Source organism: Antechinus flavipes, chromosome 3 (genome assembly GCF_016432865.1).
Source record: "Antechinus flavipes isolate AdamAnt ecotype Samford, QLD, Australia chromosome 3, AdamAnt_v2, whole genome shotgun sequence".
In the NCBI taxonomy this organism is placed as follows: domain Eukaryota; kingdom Metazoa; phylum Chordata; class Mammalia; order Dasyuromorphia; family Dasyuridae; genus Antechinus; species Antechinus flavipes.
This window is the reverse complement of record NC_067400.1, coordinates 503156836-503179054: the sequence shown is the minus strand read 5'-3', so window position 1 is coordinate 503179054 and position 22219 is coordinate 503156836. Positions and strand designations below refer to the sequence as shown.

Genomic DNA, 22219 nt, shown 5'->3' with positions numbered 1-22219 from the left:
AAGCTAATAAATTAGTTTACAAACAACAAATAAAAAAAATTTAGGTAATGTAGACTAATAAATGGCTTTCTTTTACAAGACTATAAATGCTCACTGACATTTTAAAGTAGTTTTTATAGAAGTTGAGCAGATCTCTTAAATAAAAATTTTAAACCAAACATGAAACTAAAGAAAACAGTGAATAAGAAAAAAGCATTAAGATACTTTACCATGGCACAAGATCAAAATCATTATGTGATCTCTGAAGATAATCTTTAATAACTTCCCAACCTAATTCTATTTTTCTCCTTTTGCTAGGTGTACTGCCACTACAAATATCTCTTGGTGATGTCACATAAGACTGAGAGATTTCTAGGACTCTGGTATCTTCACTGAAGACCTATAGCAAATAAAAAGTTACACAAAGAGAAAGCTAGCTTATAAATGAAATTTGGAAAAAATCCATCAAATTTTTCTCAAATGGAAGAAAAATAGAAGCTGTGGGTCAAGAATAAACAATTATAATACTACAACCACATACAATAATCTTGAAAAAGATTTTGAATATGGCACTTTTACTATGCTGAAAAATACCTATGGAATACTGAGATGAGCAAAGAATTACCAAAAAGCATTTAACCAAAGAAAAAAAGAGATGTGTAATAGTACAAAATGCCCACAGTATGCTGACTCAAGTACTTTACAAACAGTTCTATGTGGAAAGAAGAATTAAAAATGTTCCATCTCCTATAGATTACATTCTTGGAAAACAAGCATATTTATGTTCAAACTGTTTACTGACTCTAAATGGGAAAGAAATAGTATGGAATTATTACATAATGAACATTTAGAAAGAAGTTATTGTAAAAAAAATGTCAACTATTCAAAATATGTTGAAAAAAGGAAAGAAACATGAAAGACATTCTGAATAATTTTATCTCTTTTTCGCAAGAAAATATGATGGAAAGTTAACAGGGAACATTATGACCAAAAGTTAAGAGCTACTGTACCTGGTGACAAACATCTGCCATTAATTCAACCAAGTTTTCCTTGACAGCAATATTTCGACATCCAGAAGAATATTTTCCTCTGCTTCCTATATGACTTATCTCATTCAATAGTAGATCATATAAGTTGTATAAAATACTTTGCCATTTTGCTGATTCATAAGCTCCTATTTACAAAAATGCAACAAAAATAGTTTCTACTTGGTTCCATTTTTAATGGCCAACAATTAAAAAAGGTATCTATATATGTATACATGCATGTATGCATGTGCACATGCATGTACATGTGTATCTGTATATCTATGTGGCTATTATTCATAGAGAAAAATAGACAATGGATTCTGACATCTTCATTTACAACCTTGACTTTTTTTTTAAATCATCCATCTCGAAAGTTTATGAAATACTTTGAAAACGTTAAAAAACATTATATGAATGCTATTTCCAAATGATTATTTCCTGAATATACTACTATTACCTTAACATTTATTTTAAATCATTTCCCTCACAATCTCAATCAATTTCTACTAACAGTTCCCCTTGTTAATATGATTGACTACACTTACTATAGTGCCTAAGGTAGGGCACAATACATGGTTGTTGAACTGAAATGAATTGATGGCATCCCTAGGCTTAAAAAAATCCACTGGTTACTTGGGCTTGAACAACAGCTAATAAGTTTTTATGGTGAGAATTTTTTTGTTGTTGTTTATTAATCTTCCTAGTCTATATTCTGACTTCAGCCTTAATGTCTGAAAGTAGAAGCAATTGGGGGCACCATATTGCATAGAGCAATTGGCCTGGAATAAGGAAGAACTGAATTCAAATCTAATCTCAGATATTTACAGGTTGTATGATCATGAATAAGTCACTTAATGACTATCTCAATTGTAAAATGGGGAGGCACCTACTTCCCAAGGTTGTAAGCATCACGTAGATATTTGTAAGGTCCTTAACATGGTACTTGGCTCATAGTAGACACTTAGTAAATTCTTATTTTTTATTTTTGATGTTAGGGACAAGCTTTGAGCAATTTTGGAAAGAAAGTCCGGTCTAGTCATGTTGGTTTTTTGTCTTTTTTTATTTGTTTGTTTTTAAGGTTATGTTATTCCAAGAATGCAAGGTCAACTTTGAGAACTTACAAGCTTTCAGGACTCCCAAAACAGCCTAAACCAAGTATGTGCTCCTGATTTGAGAATTCAACTCAGATTATTTCTCTACAGATTCCAAAGCAGATTAGAAACTAAAAATCTGGAATTAGGATGGGCAACAAAGCTGTGAATGGTAATAATTTCCACTACAGTGATCAGATGTGCATTTAAGACCTCGTTGTCCTGGTGCCCAGATTCTCTTTGGGCAAGGGAATATTCAACACAATCATTCCTTGCCAAATCCCTTCCTCAATATCTGCCAATTTCTCTATTCCCTATGAAAATGTGGGATGGAAAAGTAATCCACTGTGACTTTTTTTGTTTGTTTAAATTTCCCAATCAGTCTTTTTTTCTTGATCTGCTTAGAAATTTTGGGGTAGAGTTCAAGGTATTACTTTATGCTCCTCTACCATCTTGGCTCCATCTCTTTGCCATCAATTCTTACTTCAGAACATTTTCTTTATTTCCACCCAGATTTTCATCATTTTATATCTCAGTGATTACAAAGAATACCCCACTCTGGTCTTTTCTACAAATTGAAGAGAAACTCTGCAAACTAGCCTCCCCACCAATCACAGACATAGGACTTAAAGCACCTATTTTGTCAAATCATTCTCTAGATTAAGTTTTCATGAATTGTCAATTACTCTGTGTAGCTTCGGAGCCTTTTGTAATTTGGCTCTGCTCCACTTAGCCAACTTTTAAACTCCTACTTCTTCAAAATATGAACCTATCATTCAAAAGAACAGTCCTGTCTTCCACAAATATCAGATGGGAACAAAGCTCACCTCCATGACACTCTTCCTGCCCTTTTGTCTATCCTAATATTTAATATTTTTCTAGTTAAATATCCTTGTAGGTATCATCCAGATTCAACTTCCTGTAAGAAATTTATAATCTCTCTCTTCACTGAATTAAAAGACTATTGAGAGTACATTATATATTACTTGGTATTTAATTATATACTTTTATTCTTTTTTAATTGTTTTATATATGTTAGTCATAATCTTCCATCAGACTTTACAAGCACAGTGTCTTTTACTTGTTAAAGTCTTATAATGCCTAGCACTGTGCTAGAAACACAGCAAAAGTTTATCAATGCCTATTAAGGAGATGATCAATTCAATCAAAGAATGAAACTTTCTAATTCTAACACAAATATTAATTGACCCTGGGAAGATGGAGGGAATAAAAGAGGGAAAAAACAATAAAGGTAAAAAGTACACAACAGAGAACAAAAGAATAACCTACAAGGAAGTAAAGATGGACATTCATGAATACAATGTCTTTTATTATTATATATGTTTTATTGAAATGGAAATTTATTGTTATATATTTTTGAATCCTCCCTGATTTCTGTTAGACACATAATAGTGTTTTGTTCTGTCTCTATTTTCCTTTTCTTTTTTCTATTCAACTTTTTGTTATTTTGTATTTATTTCAATTTTTAAAAAAATTTAAAAAACAAAATTAACAGATGAATATCAACTAGATAAAAGAACCTAGGGACCCATTTTGGCATCAACATTAATTTTATTAATCCACGCCTCAGATGGGCTCTCAACTTGGCAATAACTGTTAGTGACAAATCAGAAAAGGTCATAGTCTTTATTTGAATTAGACACAATTAGATTTAAATAGTTTGATGAGTAAGCAAATTAAAAACAATAAGAGTTTTCTTATACCTTTTTCTTGGGTTTTGGCTCCTTTTGGATGATGAAAACGAACTTGCAGATGAAATAATTCAATAATTACATCCTTCAAAGAATCATTTGGTCTTTGTTGAGACCATATGTAAAGCACAGTAGGAAGGATTTCTTCTCCTAGTTTACAAACTCGAATACGGTAATTTACAGCAAAGACATTGAGAAAGATATTAAGAGCAGCTAAAATGTGATTCAACCCTGCAGAGCTTTTTTCCTGCCTGCAACATAAGAAACCAAAAATTAAGTATTACACACAAAAAAAAGTTTTTTGCTATTTATACAATCAATTTGAAGACAATTAAGAAATTACACAAAGATGGAAATGCTCCATAACATTTATTTCAAAATCCTTAGTGCCTCAGTTTAAGAACATAAGTTGCCCATGGAAAGGGACATTTTGTGTCTTTGTATCCCCAATGCCTCACTGTGCCTGGCACCGAGGTAGTTCTTAATCAAAGTCTGTTGATTAATGAAAAGTTACAGGAGAACTCCATGTGTCCAAATCACTCTGTAAACCAATAAAAAATGATCCATTTATAGATACAAAAGGCTCACTCTTTTTAGCTTTTTTCTTAGCTAAAAAGTGGCCAGTCATTGTTATCCACTTACATATATAAAATACTTTCCAAAGCATCTGACATGCACTTTTTTCGATTTTTTCCTCTAATATCTACTTTTAACTTGTTCCTGTGCCATTTTTAGTTTCCTCCATACTAATTTAAACTTGATTGTTTCTATATTTGGCTAATAACTATAAGTTAGTTGAAGGGAAGATCTGTATCTTATACTTGTTTGTATAGTCCACTACTACTATTACAATAGTACTGGATTGGTATCCTTCTCCAGTAGAAAAACTAAAGCAGAATCTTCATGAAATCTGTCTCAGTTTGTATTGTGGGTCACCACCATCCTTCCAATCACCTACATTTGAAAATTTACTCTCCTTGATCCCATATATCCAAAAAATTTTTCAAATCTTGTTTTTATTTCTATATCTCTCACATTCAATTCTTTCTTTTCCTCCAACACAGACATCATATTAGTTCAGACCCTCAAAATCTCTCTCTGGGACTATGCAAAAGCCTTTTAATTAATCTCCAGACTCAAGTCTTGTTCCATCAATCCATCTGCTAAAATGATTTCCCCAGAGAGCAGGTCTGACTATATCATTCCCTACTCAATAAACTTAAATGCCATCTTCTATGTGAAGGTTTTCAGATCCCTGCAGTTACTCATGCCATCTTGCTAAAATAACCTGTATCTACAATGGTGCTACTCCACTGTATACAGTGGTGTATATCCACATGTAAACACATATTCTCCTCTTGCTAGATTTGAAGCTCCTCCAGGGCAGAAACCACTTCAGTTTTATCTCGCTTTCTCCAAATCTTAAAAAAGTACCTGACAAATAGCAGGTGCTTAATGAATGCTGACTAATTACTACAAATGGAATTCTTATCTCCTAAGGGAAAAGCGGTTCCCCAGCAACTAAATATCATAAACTAATTGAGAAACCCTAAAATAAACCCATTGTCACTTCACTTTATCTAACACATCTTTCTTGATCTAGATTAATTTTTAAAATGAAAAAATTAACTCAAAAAAACCATGTATTCATCTGTACAATATATGAAATGTATGCATTAGGCAGATATGTACAAGGTATATGCAAATATCTTGCATATGCATCTATGCATATACAAAGAATAAATGAGAGGTAACCTCAGAAGGAACGGCACTTGAAACAGAGAGAGAATCAGGCAAAGTCTCTCTCAAAAGGTAAAATCAGATCTAAGACTTTCAAGAATCTAGGAATACCAAGAGGCAGTAGTGAGAATGTATATTCAAGAAATGAGAAAGAGCCAGTTCAAAGGCACTGAGAAAGGAAATGGATGCTTTACATATTGAACAGCAAGCACAGCAGTATGGCAAAATAATAAAAAAAAATGTGGAGGGGAATAAAGTGTAAAAATATGGAAAGGTAGAAAAGAGCCTAGTTAAGAATCAATCAATCCTCAGGCAATCATCAAACACCAACTAAATGTAAAACACTGAATTGTATGTTGTGGATATAAATACAATAAATAATTTCTACTCACAAGGATCTAATAGAAGCCACAAAAAGCATGTAAGTATACAGAGCAGAAATGTAAAAAAAAGTCACTAAAAATGAACAACTAAGTGGTTAACTACAAGGTAGCCTGAGAAAGAGAGTCCTGGAAAAGCCTTCATGCTTTAAGCTGGTGGTAATGCGGTATCTTAAAAGGATGGAAGAAGTGAGGAGGGAAGGAGTACACTCAAGGATAGAGGATAGACAACTAGGGCCAACAAGACACAGAAATAAAAGAAGCAAAGCTACAAAGGACAAAAAGAGAGAAATACAGTTTCCCAGTCACGGGACAGGAGAGAAAATAATGTCCAATGAAGCTGCAGAGATAAGTTGGAGCAAAGCTGGGAAAGTCTTTTAAATAATGCTAAAGAGAATCGAATATATTTGAATCTAGAGGTAACAGGAAGGGAAAGTGTTTACTAAGTAGGGGAGTAACAAGGTGAGATCTATTTTTAATGAAAATAAAGAGCTTTAAACATCAAAATCATTAAAAATTACCTTGCATACTGCATGGCCTTTGAAAAAAATTCAAAAAACTTTAAATTTATTCCATCTGTCTGGGAACAGCATCCTCTGGTTACAGTTTGAATTATTCTAGCCACTAAAACTCTATTAATGTCTTTAGATGGCTTGAGATACAATGTACAGTACAGGGCCAGAAGTTCTAAAAAAAAAAAAAAAAAAGAAGAAAAAAAATTAAAAATTAATTACAAGACTAATTTCTTTTCAATCATTTTAAAGCATTTCTTTTAAATTAGAATATTGAAAGTTTTACGTGAATCAGAATGTCCCACTACTTGCAAAAAATACTGTAGGTAAGATAATAATTTTGTAAAATACATATTACAATTAAAACATTCACCTATAACAGTGCTATCTTGACATTTTTATTGTTGAAAAATTATCCACACAACTGTGTGGAATAAATGATGATTGAACTGAATATATATACCCAAAAGAGTTGTTTTCAGGAGTTAATTACTATTTCTAAGTTCAAAAGCCAGGAAATTAGAGTTTAACAGCATATGGTTTCACATACCCAAAAGAACACATCTTCTGCAGAAAATGATTAACATTTGGTTTTTAATATGTTTTACTGCTATGTGGGACTAGTCAGTGGTAGAGTAGCTGTGGAAAGACAGACTGATGAACTGACCGAATCACTTTGGAAAGTTAATTTTAAAGTAAAAATGTGATTAAAACATCCATGTTCTTAGAAACTAGAGAACCCACTTCGTGGCATATACGCCAAAGAGGTCAATGACAAAAAGAAAAGTCCCACAGAATCCAAAAAATTTATAGTAGCACTTTTTTCAAAGCAGAAGAAAACTAGAAACAAAACAGAGCCCACTGATTAGGGAATAACTAAATAAAGTGTGGTATTTGAATGTACTCTTTTTTTTTCCCCCTTGAGGCAATTGGAGTTTAGTGACTTGCCCAGGGTCATCCAGCTAGGAAGTGTTAATTGTCTGAGGGCAGATTTGAACTCAGGTCTTCCTGACTTCAAGGTTGGTGGTCTATCCACTGCTGCCCCTTGAATGTACTCTTCAATTAGAAATGATGACTAGGAATATTTATATGAAATAAAATAAGCTGAAATAAGAAAAAAATATATATATACTGTAAAAAAACAGTCAATATACTATAAAAACAAAATGATGGACACCAAATGCTAATGACCAAGCCCAGCCTCACAGAAAAGACATTTGAATATATTTCTTTTACTTTCTTTGAAAATGAAAGTGAACTGTGGGTCCAGAACCCTGAATATAGTGTCAAACTTTTTGAATGTGTTAATTTTGCTGAACTTTCTTTTTTATTATTTGCAATAAAAGTTGGTTCTCTGGAATAGGAAAGAGAGAATATACTAAGAAATGCAGGTGTTAGAAAAACAAATCAATAAAAATGCATTTTTTAAAAGAAAAAGAAAGTAAATCAATCTTCCTTACAGATAAATCAATAAAGTAAATCAGTCTTCTTTACATATAAGTGACTAAGAAACCCACAAATTCTTGTGACTTCAAAGGGAAAATAAATATTTTCAAGTACATAACATATCGTGATGATTAAAGCAAAAAACTAATCCCTATCTGGCAGTCTTACCTTCCTTTTCTCAGAATTCTATTTTCCTAGGTATTATTTATTTCAACAACATTCATTCCTATAAAGTAGAAGTAAGGAGGTAATAGAATGCTCTATATTAAGGAATTCAGTCAAAAGAGTAAAATATGTTGCCTAAGGTCATGGTAGAGAGGCAGCAATATAGCAGAAATACAACTAATGTTGGAGACTTCAAGTTTCAAGTTCACTTCAGACAAATACCAGCAGCTTGGGCAAATCACTTAATTTCTGAGTGCCCCATGCACCTCCCTACATTACATACATAATCACGCCAGAAGCCCTCTCTCCGAGGCAAGGCAGAATATTTTCCACTTGGCTGGCTGGTGGCAGAAGAAGAGTTTTCAGAGGAAGAAGCTACGAGTTGAGAGTTCAGTGGACAACCAGATTCATCTTCATCTCACACCACTGTGGTAGGTGACTGGGCTCCTGCACGCCCCCCACTGAGACCAAGCTGGTCTGAAAGACTCACCAGAAAGCTAGCTGACCCCAAGTGAAGGAAACAAGAGATTCATTCCATCTCTGTGCTGGTTGGAGGCAGAAGAAAGCAGAGGCAGAGGCTGAAGGACCAGACCTTTGGATCTGGCAACATTCGGAGGGAGCTCTTGGAACCAAGCAGAGAGATAGACCTCTAAACTAACCGGGCTATATTGGAGATAATAAAAGATCTGAACTTTTATCACCTGGCTGTGTTTTGAGAAGAAAAAGATCACCACATTTTGGCCAAATAAAAGAGATGTGAATTTTTTTTTTTAATTGAGATTAAAAAACTTATTAAGAAATCTCATTTATTAATTAATTTTGGGCCGTGGGTAAATCGCCTACCTTTTCTGGAACCCTGGTTTTCTCTCATCTATAAACTGAGGAATCTGGCAAGATCCCTAGCAGCTTTAAATCTATAATTCAACAATCATAATCTAGGGCTGGACTGTAGATAATTGTGGACTGCTCCGTCCACAACACAGGAGTGTCAAAACTCAAATAGAAATATGAATCACTAAACTGGCCCTAAGGTACCCTGAAGATACATACTGACTTAAAATATCATATATTAACATTATCTTTGTCCTATTATATTTTTAGTTGTTTTATTAAATACTTCCAATTACATTTTTAATCTCCTTTGCATCCTCTCTGGCAAGCTAAGGGCTGCTTATTTAATCCTTTACACTACAGAACTGCTTCCTTGTACAAACATGATTACAACTATCTGTTTTAATGGCTGTAAAAAGAGTAATAAATTGTGCATAAGAAACTATTTACTGAGTTAATATTCACTTGCACAGAACAAATACTTAAAAAGAAATGTAACTACTTAAAAGTTGGCAAGAAAGTCCAAACTTAGTCTTTACTAAGTTGAAATGATGAGTAGGTAAAGAAGAAACTGTAAAATCCAGATTTCTTATTGAAAGTAGAGAAAATGTAGGTAAGAGGAGCTTAGCTTCTGCTTAGAATGAAAAGAGAGAGGTATTAAAGGAGAGTTTATAAGATGTATTGGTTTTCTTTCATCTTCTCTATAGTGATTAGAAAAAGGAAAAATGGAACAATAGATTATGACGGGAAAACACTCATCAAGTAGAGCTGAGACCTAAAAGGATCAACTGAAAAGGTAGACTAAGATACAAAAACACTATTTCCAAACCTCTAAAAGCTAATACCAACTGAGCATTCTACAGTCAAAATGTTAGAAATTGTTGGGATGGCTTTAGGGTCAGAGATTGAGAGATGGAAAGAAACCTTAAAGGATATTTTAGTCCAACTTTTAATTTTACACATCAGGAACCTGAGGTCAAGAAAGGTTTGATTTATCCAAGTCCATTCAGATAGTAAATGGAAAAGGCAGAAATCAAATGGAGATTTATAATCTCCCAAAACAGCGGGTTTTTTTTTTTTTTACTGTAACAGATCTAGTCCTACAAAAAGTATAACATAAAATGTTATAATAATAATAAGAATATTAGAATTATAGAATTAGAATATAAGAATAATAAGAAGAAATAATAGAAAGGTTTCTATCTCAAAGGGAAATCACAGAATTTCTTTACAAATAGCTTGAAAGTTAACTATTTTTTTTTCTGAGTAGAGATTTTTACATTCATTACAAAAGCACATTTTAGGAATATCACATTTCTGATTTTTATATGTAAGTTATAAAGCTATAGTTCATTAAAAGTTAACTTGTCTTAGAAATTGGCTTATACTTCTTTTCTTCTCTTAACTGCACATTCACATCCACTTAACAAATGCAAAATCAAAATGGGGCAATTCAAAATATAAATACATGATTCTAGGAGCATAGCAAGAGCCTGAGATGTTAATTTCATGTGAATTTTTTTTAAACCATTATATAAAATACTAAAGAATAAAAAAAGAAGAAGAAGAAATGTGACAACTCAGGAATATGAAGTTCCTGATTGCTACAGGCATTATTTATTTCATCAAAGTGACTCAACACCAAAAAACTTACAAATAACAAATCAAAGAGAACATACCTGACCAATGATGCTGAGATATTTCACACCAATATTTCCTTACTGAAAGAATGTCCTTAAGCAATATGTTACTATAGTCAGCTCCGTAAGTTGTTCCACTGGAGGAATCCTTCACTGTGTCCATGACATAATTTAGAAGCTCTTGACATTTCAACCTGGGGGCTCCTGGTAAAGAAGAGAAGATCAGGAGCAATGAAAATATGATGAATATAAAAATAAATTAGTAATGTTATATAAAGATAATAATTTAGAGGATTCTGATTTTTAGAATGCCTTTGACTACAACACTAATTAAGGAATAGGTAGCAAACATTTATTAAATTCCAGCTTAAATAATTCAAATGATGTAGTAACTATTCCTAAGCAAGGTTGAAATTAACCTACAAAGAAAGGAATTAAGAACTAAGTTTAACTGTACAACAACTGTACAACTGTACAAGCTTGCAGAGGAATACTTAATCTACAAAGAAAATAAAATGGGTGCAGTACAGAAACTTGGGACTCAAGAAGACTGGATTTTGAAAATGCCTCTAAGACTTTAGGCAAAGCACTTAACTTCTTTGTGCTTCGATTTTCTCATTTGGAAATTGGAGATAATCACAACCCCAGTTCCAAATGTTATTTTAGATAAAATTAAATAATATATGTAAAGTCTTTATAATCTTTAAAACCACATATAAATATCAGCTGTTATCATTATTAAATATTTATCATCTGTGTGCATATAAATGGGTATTTTAAATAAAAGCTAATGCCACTTCCATGAAAGAAGTTTTATATAATCTGGTTTTAACAATTAAAATTAGATAACAATAAAACTGCACTTCTATTAAATTCCCCTACAATTTATACTTTTCACTTAGATGGAATGAAGAGCTATTATTGAGATTTCAATGCATTTTTTTAAAAATGTCTTTTTTTGTTACATTTTATATTCCATATTTTTCCCACTCTCTCGTCCTATCCTGCACTAGAGAAGGTCAATATTTGACTTTTGTTTATCAATATATGAAAAATTATACTATGCATACTTTCATTTATCAATAGTTTTTCTGGAAGTAGATAGCATCTTCCTTCGTAGGTCCTTTATAGTTCATTTGAGTATAAATTGTTCTCTTGGTTCTGCTCATTTCACTTTTTATTATTTTATACAAGTTTTTTCATCCTTTTCTAAAATCAACCAGCTTAGAATTTTTTACATCACAATGTATAGTATTCTATAACAATCATATACCAACTTCTTTAGCCATTCCCCAACTGACAGACATCCCCTCAATTTCCAGTTCTTGGATACCACAAAGAAAGCTGCTATATTTTAGAACAAAAAAGTCTTTTTCTTTTTTCCATGATCACCTTGGAAAAGAGATTTAATAATGGTATTGCTGGGTCAACTCTTACAACTCTTTGGGCACAATGCCCTTCAAATAAGATCGTTTAAATTTTACTGTTATAGCATATTGTTCATATAGTCACTTTATTATTGGATAACCTCCAACAAGCACTTGTTAAACCTTTAGTATATATCAAAAAAACTGTGTCAGAGCCCAAGAGGAACTATCCTATCTCAAAACCCTAACACAACACTTGTACTCTTTTCTCATGAAGCTTGCAATCTAATCAGAGCAGCTTGTGGGGCAGTGGATCGAATGTAGATCTGAAGTCAGAAAGATCTATGTTCAAATCCTCTCTCAGCCACTTATTTATTAGCTGTGAGATCTTAAACAAATAACAAAACCTGTCTGCTTTAGTTTCCTCATCTGTAAAATGGGGATAACAATATCTTCCTCCCAAGGTGGCTTTGAGGATTAAATGAGATATCTGAATGGCACTTTCCAAATTACAGGGGCTATATAAATTATCATTATTAATACTGTTGCTGTTGATAAGATATTCATAACAATATAAGCCCCATTATATAGAAAAGAAAAGTGAGGCAGAAAAAGATTAAGTGACTTCTCTAGGACCCCAAAGCTTTTAAGCATCTGGGACAGAATTTGAATTCAGGTCTTCCTGACTCTTGGTCTAGTCCTCAACCCACTGCACTACTTAGCTACATCTGAAATGATGGATGATATTTCATCAGATCAAGTTTAAAAAGAAGACATTGTTAGACTAGAGAATAAAATAAAGGCACAGGAAATGGAAATAAAGAAATACAGACCATGAAGCAGAAATAAGTGGCACAACCCCAGTACAGAGAATACAGAAGTATGCACATAAAACCTCAAAATTTCAAAGCCAAACATGACCAATTCCTCTATTTTATAGATGAATAAAAAGAAGATGCAATATATTGTATTCATTTGTGTCAGGAAAAATTAGATAACAGTTGAGACAAGAACAAAGTTAATTTTACTTTTTTTCCCAAGTAATTTTTTTTTTCCCAAAGGAATTTATGAAACCCTCCAAGGTCTGTTGAAGTTGCAGTTTTTGTCATTACAGATAATAACTATGTTGATGAAAACACAGCTCTTTTGAAGTACAGAAATATAAGAGAACAAATATTCTAACTAGTGATGAAATACACATTTATAAACAATACTGAGAACATTATATTTACTATTCTATATTCCCCCATTACTTTTTCTTACCTAATAATTAATTTTATTAAGAAAACTGAGAAAAAGAATATTCCAATATACTACTGCATGCAACTTAAAAAGAAATCATAGCAAAGACTGTACAAGATAGAGACTATAAGGTAAGGATGATTCAAACAGAAAACAGAGGACTGGAGCTCAACTTCTTGGAGTCAAGGAGAGACATTCACTCCATCTCTCATTTCTCCACTGAGACCAAGGCCCATCTGAAGGGCCTCCAGAAAGCTAGCCCGGACCCCAGACAAGGAGACAGACTGGTCAGGAGACAAAGAATTTGGACTTTATCCCTGGCTATTCTCATGGTGATTACTCAGCTAAAACGAAGACTAGTCCAAAGACCTCCAGAAAGCTAACCAGAATGTTACAATCACCTAACTTTTCCTTCACCATGTTCAAACTAAAGCAAATGACCATTAGGCAATCCATCAACGAATATATAGCATGTCCCTTACTTTTATTTGCACATTTGATGAAGTATTTAACCAAGCTGGTAATTTCTTGCATCTTTTTCTGTCTGGAAGCTTGTGTTGAAGCCGACACATTTGGTTTTGCTGTTCGCAAACATTCTGTTTCCTTCTGGATGTATTTTTGCAGAAACCTTCAAGAAAAAAAATTTATTTTTTAAAAATGATCTTCTGCAGGGTTTCCTTTAAAATCTTTCAAAAGTCCATGCAACTAAAAAGTATTCTTTTAAGTGTTTAATTTCAACTAATACCCCATTAGTAGTGCTATGGCAATTGTGAAAAGGGAGAATAGATGCAAGCAAGAGATGTTGTAAAGGTAGAAAGGACAAAATTTGACAACAGTTAGATATGTGGTATAAGCACAAGTGAGAAATGACAGGAAAACTGTGACACAGACTTACAGGAAGAGTGTTGGTGCCCTCAACAGTAAAAAGAGTTGAGCAGCATTAAGAATTTTTGGGGGGAAAGATGAATCTATTTTGAACCTACTATTTTCAAGATGACAACGAGACATCCAATTCAAGATGTCCAAAAAGGAAGTTAGTGATGTGAGAACAAAGATCAAGAAGAGTTTAAAATTGAATACAGAGATGTAAACATCTACATAAAAATGATATCTGAATCAGTTAAGACCTGGTAAGATAACCAAGTAAAATATATAGAGAAAAAAAGGCCCAAGATAGAAGGGAGGGCCATAAGGGGAAATCTAGGCAATATAAAAACAAAAGATACCCCCAAAAATGTATTTTCTAAAAAAAAATGAGAAAAACAGCATCAGCTACACCACTTCTTCTTCTTCTTCTTCTTTTTTTACAAAAAGAACCACGTGACTTGATGGAGCAAAATATTTAGCTTCTATTCCAATAATGGATTTCCCTTGTGTATGTTAAGATCATAGATATTTTTACTTGTTAGATGCAATCAACAATAACTTCATTAAACAATCATTTCATGATTATTATCAAGTGAGTCATAAGACTTATTGTCCCCAAAGGTACTCCCCCGCAGTGATTATCTTGTACCAAAGCAAAGAAATGGAAGAACTTCTTAAAGAAGCTGTTTTTCAAGTGCTCCCGTTTGTACCTAATAATGCTAAAATATAATGACTATGTTGAAAACTCCAGAATACTCTAAGTTATTCTCAATTAGATTCATGTTGCTCAAAGAAATTAACACAAAAATTCACTCAGGAAAACCAAGCAAAGAATGCCTATTAACTGACATACAATGTGAATAGAGAGTTAGTTTTGGAGTGTAGAGTTCAAGTCCCAACTCTGACATATGTTAACTATATCACAGGATCAGAGATTTAAAGCTGGAAGGAATCCAAGAGACCACATAGACCAACTTTCATTCTACACATAGGAAACTGACATTTAAATCATTCAACTTCAAGTACTCAAGTTGCAAAGAAATTTCCTTGTATTAATATAGTCAGAGGTCTAAAACCACAAAAAACCCTTAAATATCACCTAGATCACGGATATTCCTTTAACTTTATCAGTAGATACATTTTGGCAATTAAGATGAAGAATAAACAATCCAAAACCTAACAGAACAAGGACAGGCTTAACTGCATTTGGAATCTGGGTAACATCTTGTAATGATTCTCTTTTACCAAAATCCATTTTTTCAATTTTGTAATTCCAGTATCTTCCTAGAGATGTTATGTAGCTGTGGATTAAGGAATACTATCAAAATCTCAGATGTAGCAAACTGCAAGTGATCCAAAGAGCAACAGAAAGCCATCAGGGACATTCAAGTAGACTGCAGTAAAAATGAAGACTTGTAGACAAAAAGTAATGTCAAAGATATCATTCAAGGATATGTATGACTAGAAAAGCAGATTGCCAATAAAATTCAGCTAAATTTTAAGTTGTACTCTAAATGGGTTCAGATTTGCTTTGAAGCATTTTTATCATTTCCATTTGAAGCATTTTATCAAGCCATTAAGTCATTTTTCTCTCAGAAAGTTTGACTTTTCACTTATCAAAGACCTGAAAACAAAATAATAAACACATCCTGGTAAGGAAGTAGTTAAATGAACTGAGGACATGAATAACATGAAATATCACTATGAAATATAAAGAATTTCAGAAAAGGAAAGTAAGACATATAGTGAACTGATGCATAGTGAAGTAGAATGAAGAAAACAATAATCATATTTATAACAACAATGGAAATGGAAATAACTACTTTAAAATATTCACTTCTTTTCCTTCTTTGCAGAAGTAGGACACTGTTAGTGCAGAATACCACATATATCTTCATACTCTATTGATAGGTGTATTAATTTTGCTGAGTTCTTTTTTTCTATCAATTTTTTTTCTTTGTAATAAGGGATGGTTCATTGGGTAGGGGAGGGTGAAGAAATTTATTCCCCAAAACTAAATCATATAAAAATCAATTTAAAAATTACAACTTTTGTTTACAAAGCTATATGATTCATGCCTCTAATGGGTTTATCTTTTGACTTCAAATTAATTATCCTAAACAAATAAATGCTGCTGCAACTTTGTAACAATCAACCTTTTTCTTATATTGGCATAAGTGATTTTAATTGAATTGCTATAACATTATTCTCATTTTCTTCCTAGTTAAACACATTTCAAATTATCACCCATTTTAATCATGTTGGGGAACATTACTTACTGATGACTTCATATACTTCTATAAAATCTTCAGACACCTAAGCAGTTTTATTTACATACTATAATTTGAAATCATAAAATTATAAAATCAGTGTCATTCCAACAACTCAATTGTTTTTGTAATCAACATAGAAGATATTAAAATGTTTTTAAAAGATTTTATTTAGCAGTTAACAAAAGAAAAATATATCCAATTTTTAATCTTCTTAAATTCTTCATATAAAAATAATACTTTTACTATATTTTGAGCTAATTACAACTTAGCAAGAAATTGTTTTATGCAAAACACTGAGTTAAGCTTTTTAGAAAATGGTAAAATAGTGTCTAATGCATGAAAAGAAAATTAATGGTGACATTAAATTATACAAATGATAGTTGGAAAATGAAGGAGAAAAATTTATTAAAAAAAAAAATACCTAAAAACAGCATCCCAGTTCAAGTATTTTCCTTGTCTAGAATCAGAATTCCGATCCAAATGTTTAACTGTTTCAGGATCTCGGATCAAATGTTTGAATTTCTCAACTTCTTTCTGAAAATATATTTAAATGAGTTATTGTAAATTGTAAATTGTAAATGAGAACATTGTATAAATTGATGTCATTTACTACCCTTCGTTCTGTAGCTCTGTCATTTTCAAGTTGACGACAGCAAAGTAGTAAATCATGTAAATCGAGGCTCATGTTCAAGTTGTTAATCCACGCAACAGAGATCTAAAAGGAAAAAACAAGGTAATACTAGAAATCATAACACAAATTAAGCATAAAATAGAATAACCAGGAGTCTACTGTTTAGTTGCTTCTTAAAAGTTTCCACTTTGCTAGTAAGCATGGAATCATGCTACTGAAAGTAATCTAGGACTGGGCTTTGGCAAGAGATAGTAAAGATAGGACAAGATGACAGGGCAGTCTAGCGCTAAAATGGTTAATAATTGGGCTAAGGTTGGAAGGAGAGGAAAGTGACGTCAAGGTAAGAATAATAGTCTCGAACACAATGAAGTTAACAAGTTGAAGGACTCCATCAGAGTGAAGATAAGTAAGTATGAGGAATAGGGTGAGAAATAATCTGTTCAATGGCACTTCCTATAAAATGCACACTTTCAGGGCAAGAATTGTTTCATTAAAGCTTTGTCTCCAGCATGTGCCTGTCACACAGTGAGCAAAGCATCTCTGGGAAGTTAAATGATTCAGCTGGGGGTCTCATGCTTCCTTCTGAACAAAATGGAGAGATAGGGGTTAAAGGTAATAAGTTAAACCATCTAATTCACCTGGGGGTCTCATGCTTCCTTCTGAATAAAATGGAGAGATGGGGTTAAATGAGAGGTGAGGTAATAATAAGTTAAACCATCTGACCTAAAGAACAATCATTAATGACTAAATATAAAGCTGAAAGATCAGGCCTACTGTAGTATAATCCTTGACCCTCTAATAATTAATATATTTAACAATTACTCAGATTAATTATGTCAATCATAAGCAGTAAGAGCCAAATCTAAGCTCTGGATTATTTCCACTATCTTACCTCCACTGTGGACTAAGAGTAACCCCCAATTACTGCAAGTAGGCACAGGAAGTCTAGATAAGAAAGGGTGGGAGTGGGTAGGACACAACATGATAGATAAGGATAAATATCTGAAGATCTGTCATGTAAAAGAGTATTAGGCTTTCAGATACTAACTTAATGTACGAAAAATCTTCATAATAACTGCTATCAAGAAATAGTACTAGCTAAGGAAGTAATGGTTTCTTCTCACAAGTTTTCCAAGTGCTAGATTACCCTTGCTGAAAGGTTGAAGCAATTCTTCAGTACAAATATATGACAAAAAGGGTCCCTTGTAGCAATTATTCTTTGAATTAAAAGTAGCAGAAGTAGGATTTGAACCCAGTTAAGTTTCCATCTTTCCCCTAAGGAATAGACTAAAACAATACTTCTGCAAAATAAATGGTTTCCACTTACAATAATGTTTAACTATAAATAAACATATAGAGATGGGGAAGGAAGGAGAGGGTTTTCATTCAACACTCAAATGAGATAGCAATTTCTATTCTAAACCAGTCTTGATCATTTCCCCAAACCTATTGTCTTCTATTCATTCTGTATATACTTTGTATTTACTTATATGTAGATAGATATATGTAGTTTCTCTCATAGAATATAAGCTCGAGGGGAGTTTGTTCCAAATATGTTTTTGCATGGTCTAGTCCAGTGCCTGGCACATAGAAGATTTAAAACTGCTGATTAATGAATCATACAAATCACACCCTTTCAATCCCATGTTTTTTCTTTTATAAAATGAGAATAATACTTGCACTATCTGTCTCATAGGGTTGTTTTAAGGTCTACAAAATCCTTTTCTTATAAGAATAACAAAGGTGAGTTTTAATTATTAACTACTAAAACTAAATTTAATCTCCTTTACATGAAAGCTCTTCCAATATTTTAAAGCTTCCATAATATCCTACCTATTATTTTTCAGGATAATCCTTCCCATGCTTTTTTAAACCTATTTTCTCTTATAATAAATTGAAATTTGAAGAAATGAAATAAAATCTTGCACCTATCACTAAATAGTTATGACTTCTGAGCTCAGTTGATCTTTCCATTATCTAAATCAAACGGTCTTAGGAAAAACTAAGTAATTGTAAATATTAGTTATTTATGATTCATATTGAGTTAGTCCGAAGTCCCAAGAATATGCAGCTCTGATTTGACAGAAAGCCAAAACTGCAAGAGACTACTAGCTCGGTCCAGGTCCTTTTTGATTAATAGAGATCATTACAGCAGGCAAGCCCCCAAGACACCTTTTTTTGCTCATAAGACTTGCATGGGACACTTCCCCTCATTACAACGGTCCAGCCCTACCACTTTCACTTTCAGTTGTGGGAAAAATAACCCTTTCAGAACTCCATAAATACTTCTGCAAAGAACACAGAATTAATTACCCTAAATAAAAACTTACTCCCTTTGGCTTTACTCTTTTCAGGCATCACTTCCCTATCTGTGAGGATTCCCTCATTAGAACATAATTCCAGCAGAAAAAGGCTGACTCACTTTAACATACTGGTTGGCACAAAATGAGTTTAATGAATGTGTTTTCATTCATTCACCAAAAAGTAGAAATGAACTGCCTCAGAATATTAGCTTAAAATTCACTAACAATACACAAGAAATGAATGAAAATATATGATCTAGCTATCTTGGTATAAAAAATTCTTATCCAACCCTGACCAAATAAACAGTCATGGCACAAGCAGCTCTGCAACTACTATTAACTCTTTTAAAAAAATCAAAACAAAAACAAACAAACAAAAAAAAACCAGCTCACGCAGCCTATCAAAACCACAGTTAACTAAATATGAAATAAAATAATTGCCATGGCAGAGTTCATCCACAAGGTGAATGCAAAGGATTGGTACAATACTAAACTCAGGCCACAGACTGCTTGCTGGGTGTTAACTCTGGCAAACAGCGTGTGTCCTAATAATAAAACGATGGAGGAAGAGACATCTAAGCTAGGGGCTCCTGACATGCTACAAAGAGTACACAAACATGGCTGGTAATCTGAGCACCTAAGTCGTAAAGTGGATAGAGTACTAGGTCTGTAGTTAGGAAGATTTGAGTTCAAATGCATCCTCAGACATTCAATAGCTCTGTGACCCCAGGCAAATCTTTATAAAATGGGGACAATTATCCCCAGGATTGCTATGAAGATGAAATATGATAATAATTGCATAGTGCCTAGTACATATTAAGTGTTTTTATAAATATGTTATTATTAATCCTGGGCTTTGCCATTCGGACAAATCACTCAATCTCTCTAGGATTCCAGGTTCTCTTCTAAGGAGCTATACTCTTACTTAACTATGACTGACAATTAAAAAACTGACTACAATACTCTGCATTTCAGAAACCAATTCACAAGGTAAGCAGGTTTGTCTAGACACTCTAGCAGGATTTCCTAAATGTTTTCCACTCACGACCCCATGCACCAGAGAAATTTTTGCACGACCTGGTAAGTATTTAAACAGGTAACAAATGAAATATTTACTGATAATTATAATTTCAAGCCCATCACATTCGGTTTCAGGAGCTTAGCGCTAGGGTATTCGTCCCCCACCTCCCAGAGATTCATGGCATCACACAGAATCCTTAATTACTACAAGAGGAAGACAACATCCTAGAGAACGGGTCACCCTTTTGGGGCAGCTTGCATCAACCCTGCGGACCAGGAACAAGGTCTCCATGAGTCCAGAAAGGAAATCTGTGTGAATGGGAAAGGCAGTTAAAGAAAAGAAAAAAAAAAAAGAAATCACCAGTCAAGAGAGTCAAGAGAGAGGAGACTCCGAGGGAAGGAAGAGCCTGGAAAAAACTGGCTGAAAACGTTGGGCTCGCCTTCTTGGGCTGGTGGAAAACTGGGGAGGAAAGGGAATGTGGCCACCTTCACCATCCCTTCTCAAGGGAATTTAAAATACTCCCCTCGGCTCCGCCCCGGCGTCCAGGCAAGGAAAAAGGGGTATCTCGGGGCACTGACGCCAGGTGGGGGCAGGGTGGCAATGAGCGGTCCTGAGAAAGGGGGAACCGCAGACCTCCAAATCATGCAGCAAAACCCCCAAAACCCATGGAAGTGGGACGCGCTCTTCCTCGCCCCCTACCGCAGGGATCCGAAGACGGCAGCCTCTAGAAGGAAGGCCGCCTAGGTCCGCCCTTCTCCTTCCAGCCTCTTCTCCCCACTCGCAAACGGCTCACAAGCACCAAGCTCACCCTACAGTTCCCACTTCCGGGTTCAAACAACCATCAGCGTGCAGTCTCCCTTCTTGGCGGGAGAATCCAGAGAGGTCGTAGCATTTGTTGACTCCCTCTGCGCAGGCGTACCACTAGTCCCCTCCTTTCCCCGCCTCACTCTATAAGGCGGCGGTTCGCTAATAGGACGCGACGATTTAATAGAAGGACCATGCTCCATCAAGCACTTCATTAAGATATACTGCGCAGGCGTATAACGGCTCAACCTCCATTTTTTTTTTTTTCCCCCACCCCGCCTTCCTTATCCCTGAGCGGAAATGATGTTCCTTTCACTCAGTGTTGGGGCGGGGCACGTTTCCGCGCCTTTCTTTCTCCTTAGGAGCGATTGGCTGCATTGGAACTAGGGGGCGGGACGAGTTGCCTCGGGGTTCGGTGCCTCAGCTGACGCCGCGGCTGGGACCGAGAGATGCCGTGTCGGTGTTGCTACGCGAAAGGTTTTTGAGACGTGCCCGGGGTCTCAGTCCTTCCAGAGGCCTGATCATGTTGTTACCGTCCGACGTAGCCCGGCTAGTGTTGGGTGAGTGGCGCCTCGGGGCAGACCGAGCTGGTCCGCGGATCTCCGTCTTACCCTTCAACAGAAAGGGTGGGGGAGGGCGAGGGAGAGGCAGAGCCTCCCTGCCTCTGAGCTCAACCGGCTTCTCAGCCCTGGGGGTGAAGGGAGCCCGAAACCCCCTGGGTCAAGTAGTGCGACACTTCTTCCGCGGCTTCCCGGGAGACAGACACTCACTCACCCTGACTGGAGGCAAGGCGGGAGAATTAGAGCTCGGCCTCGGGGAGGCTCCTAATGTGGGGGAGGAGATGGTTCTTCCTTGCCTGCACTCAGTTATCCGCATCAGAGCCAGGCTGGGCGGCCTAAGGGCCGTGCCAGGACAAGCGAGGGCCTTTTGGGGGAGCGCCCACAGGAGCCACCTTCCGATTTCTAGACGCTTTCCTTCGGGGCCACGGGATTTGGGAGTTCTTCCAGAAGGCGTTTGGCTGCCTCGGCCCGACTGCCCCTCGGGCGCTGCCCCACGTTCCTTAGCCAGCGCAGTTACTCTTCCAATTTTCTAGCAAGGAGAAAAGGCAGGTTGGGGATTCATTTTTAACCCTGATCGGATATTCTTCCATTTGGATGGCTCAGTTCCATTGTCCAGCTTTTGTTGCA

At 34.9% G+C, this 22219-nt stretch overlaps 2 protein-coding genes across 2 annotated transcripts in view; one reads left to right on the top strand and one right to left on the bottom strand.

The window, feature by feature from the left end:
• The window catches only part of ATM (ATM serine/threonine kinase), a 121122-nt gene extending 99845 nt beyond the window's left edge, over nucleotides 1–21277 (bottom strand). Inside the window, exons 1-9 of the mRNA XM_051986938.1 lie at nucleotides 20928–21277; nucleotides 16887–16988; nucleotides 16695–16807; nucleotides 13616–13761; nucleotides 10564–10728; nucleotides 6452–6617; nucleotides 3823–4061; nucleotides 990–1153; nucleotides 210–379 (exon numbers count right to left, since the gene is read on the bottom strand). Of these exons, the coding sequence (XP_051842898.1) occupies nucleotides 210–379; nucleotides 990–1153; nucleotides 3823–4061; nucleotides 6452–6617; nucleotides 10564–10728; nucleotides 13616–13761; nucleotides 16695–16807; nucleotides 16887–16958 (1235 nt within the window). The 5' untranslated portion in view covers nucleotides 16959–16988; nucleotides 20928–21277. The remainder of the gene's footprint in view (nucleotides 1–209; nucleotides 380–989; nucleotides 1154–3822; nucleotides 4062–6451; nucleotides 6618–10563; nucleotides 10729–13615; nucleotides 13762–16694; nucleotides 16808–16886; nucleotides 16989–20927) is intronic.
• Nucleotides 21278–21426: 149 nt separating this feature from the next.
• Nucleotides 21427–22219, top strand: part of LOC127554955 (protein NPAT) — a 50599-nt gene continuing 49806 nt past the window's right edge. Inside the window, exon 1 of the mRNA XM_051986932.1 lies at nucleotides 21427–21592. Within this exon, the coding sequence (XP_051842892.1) occupies nucleotides 21556–21592 (37 nt within the window). The 5' untranslated portion in view covers nucleotides 21427–21555. The remainder of the gene's footprint in view (nucleotides 21593–22219) is intronic.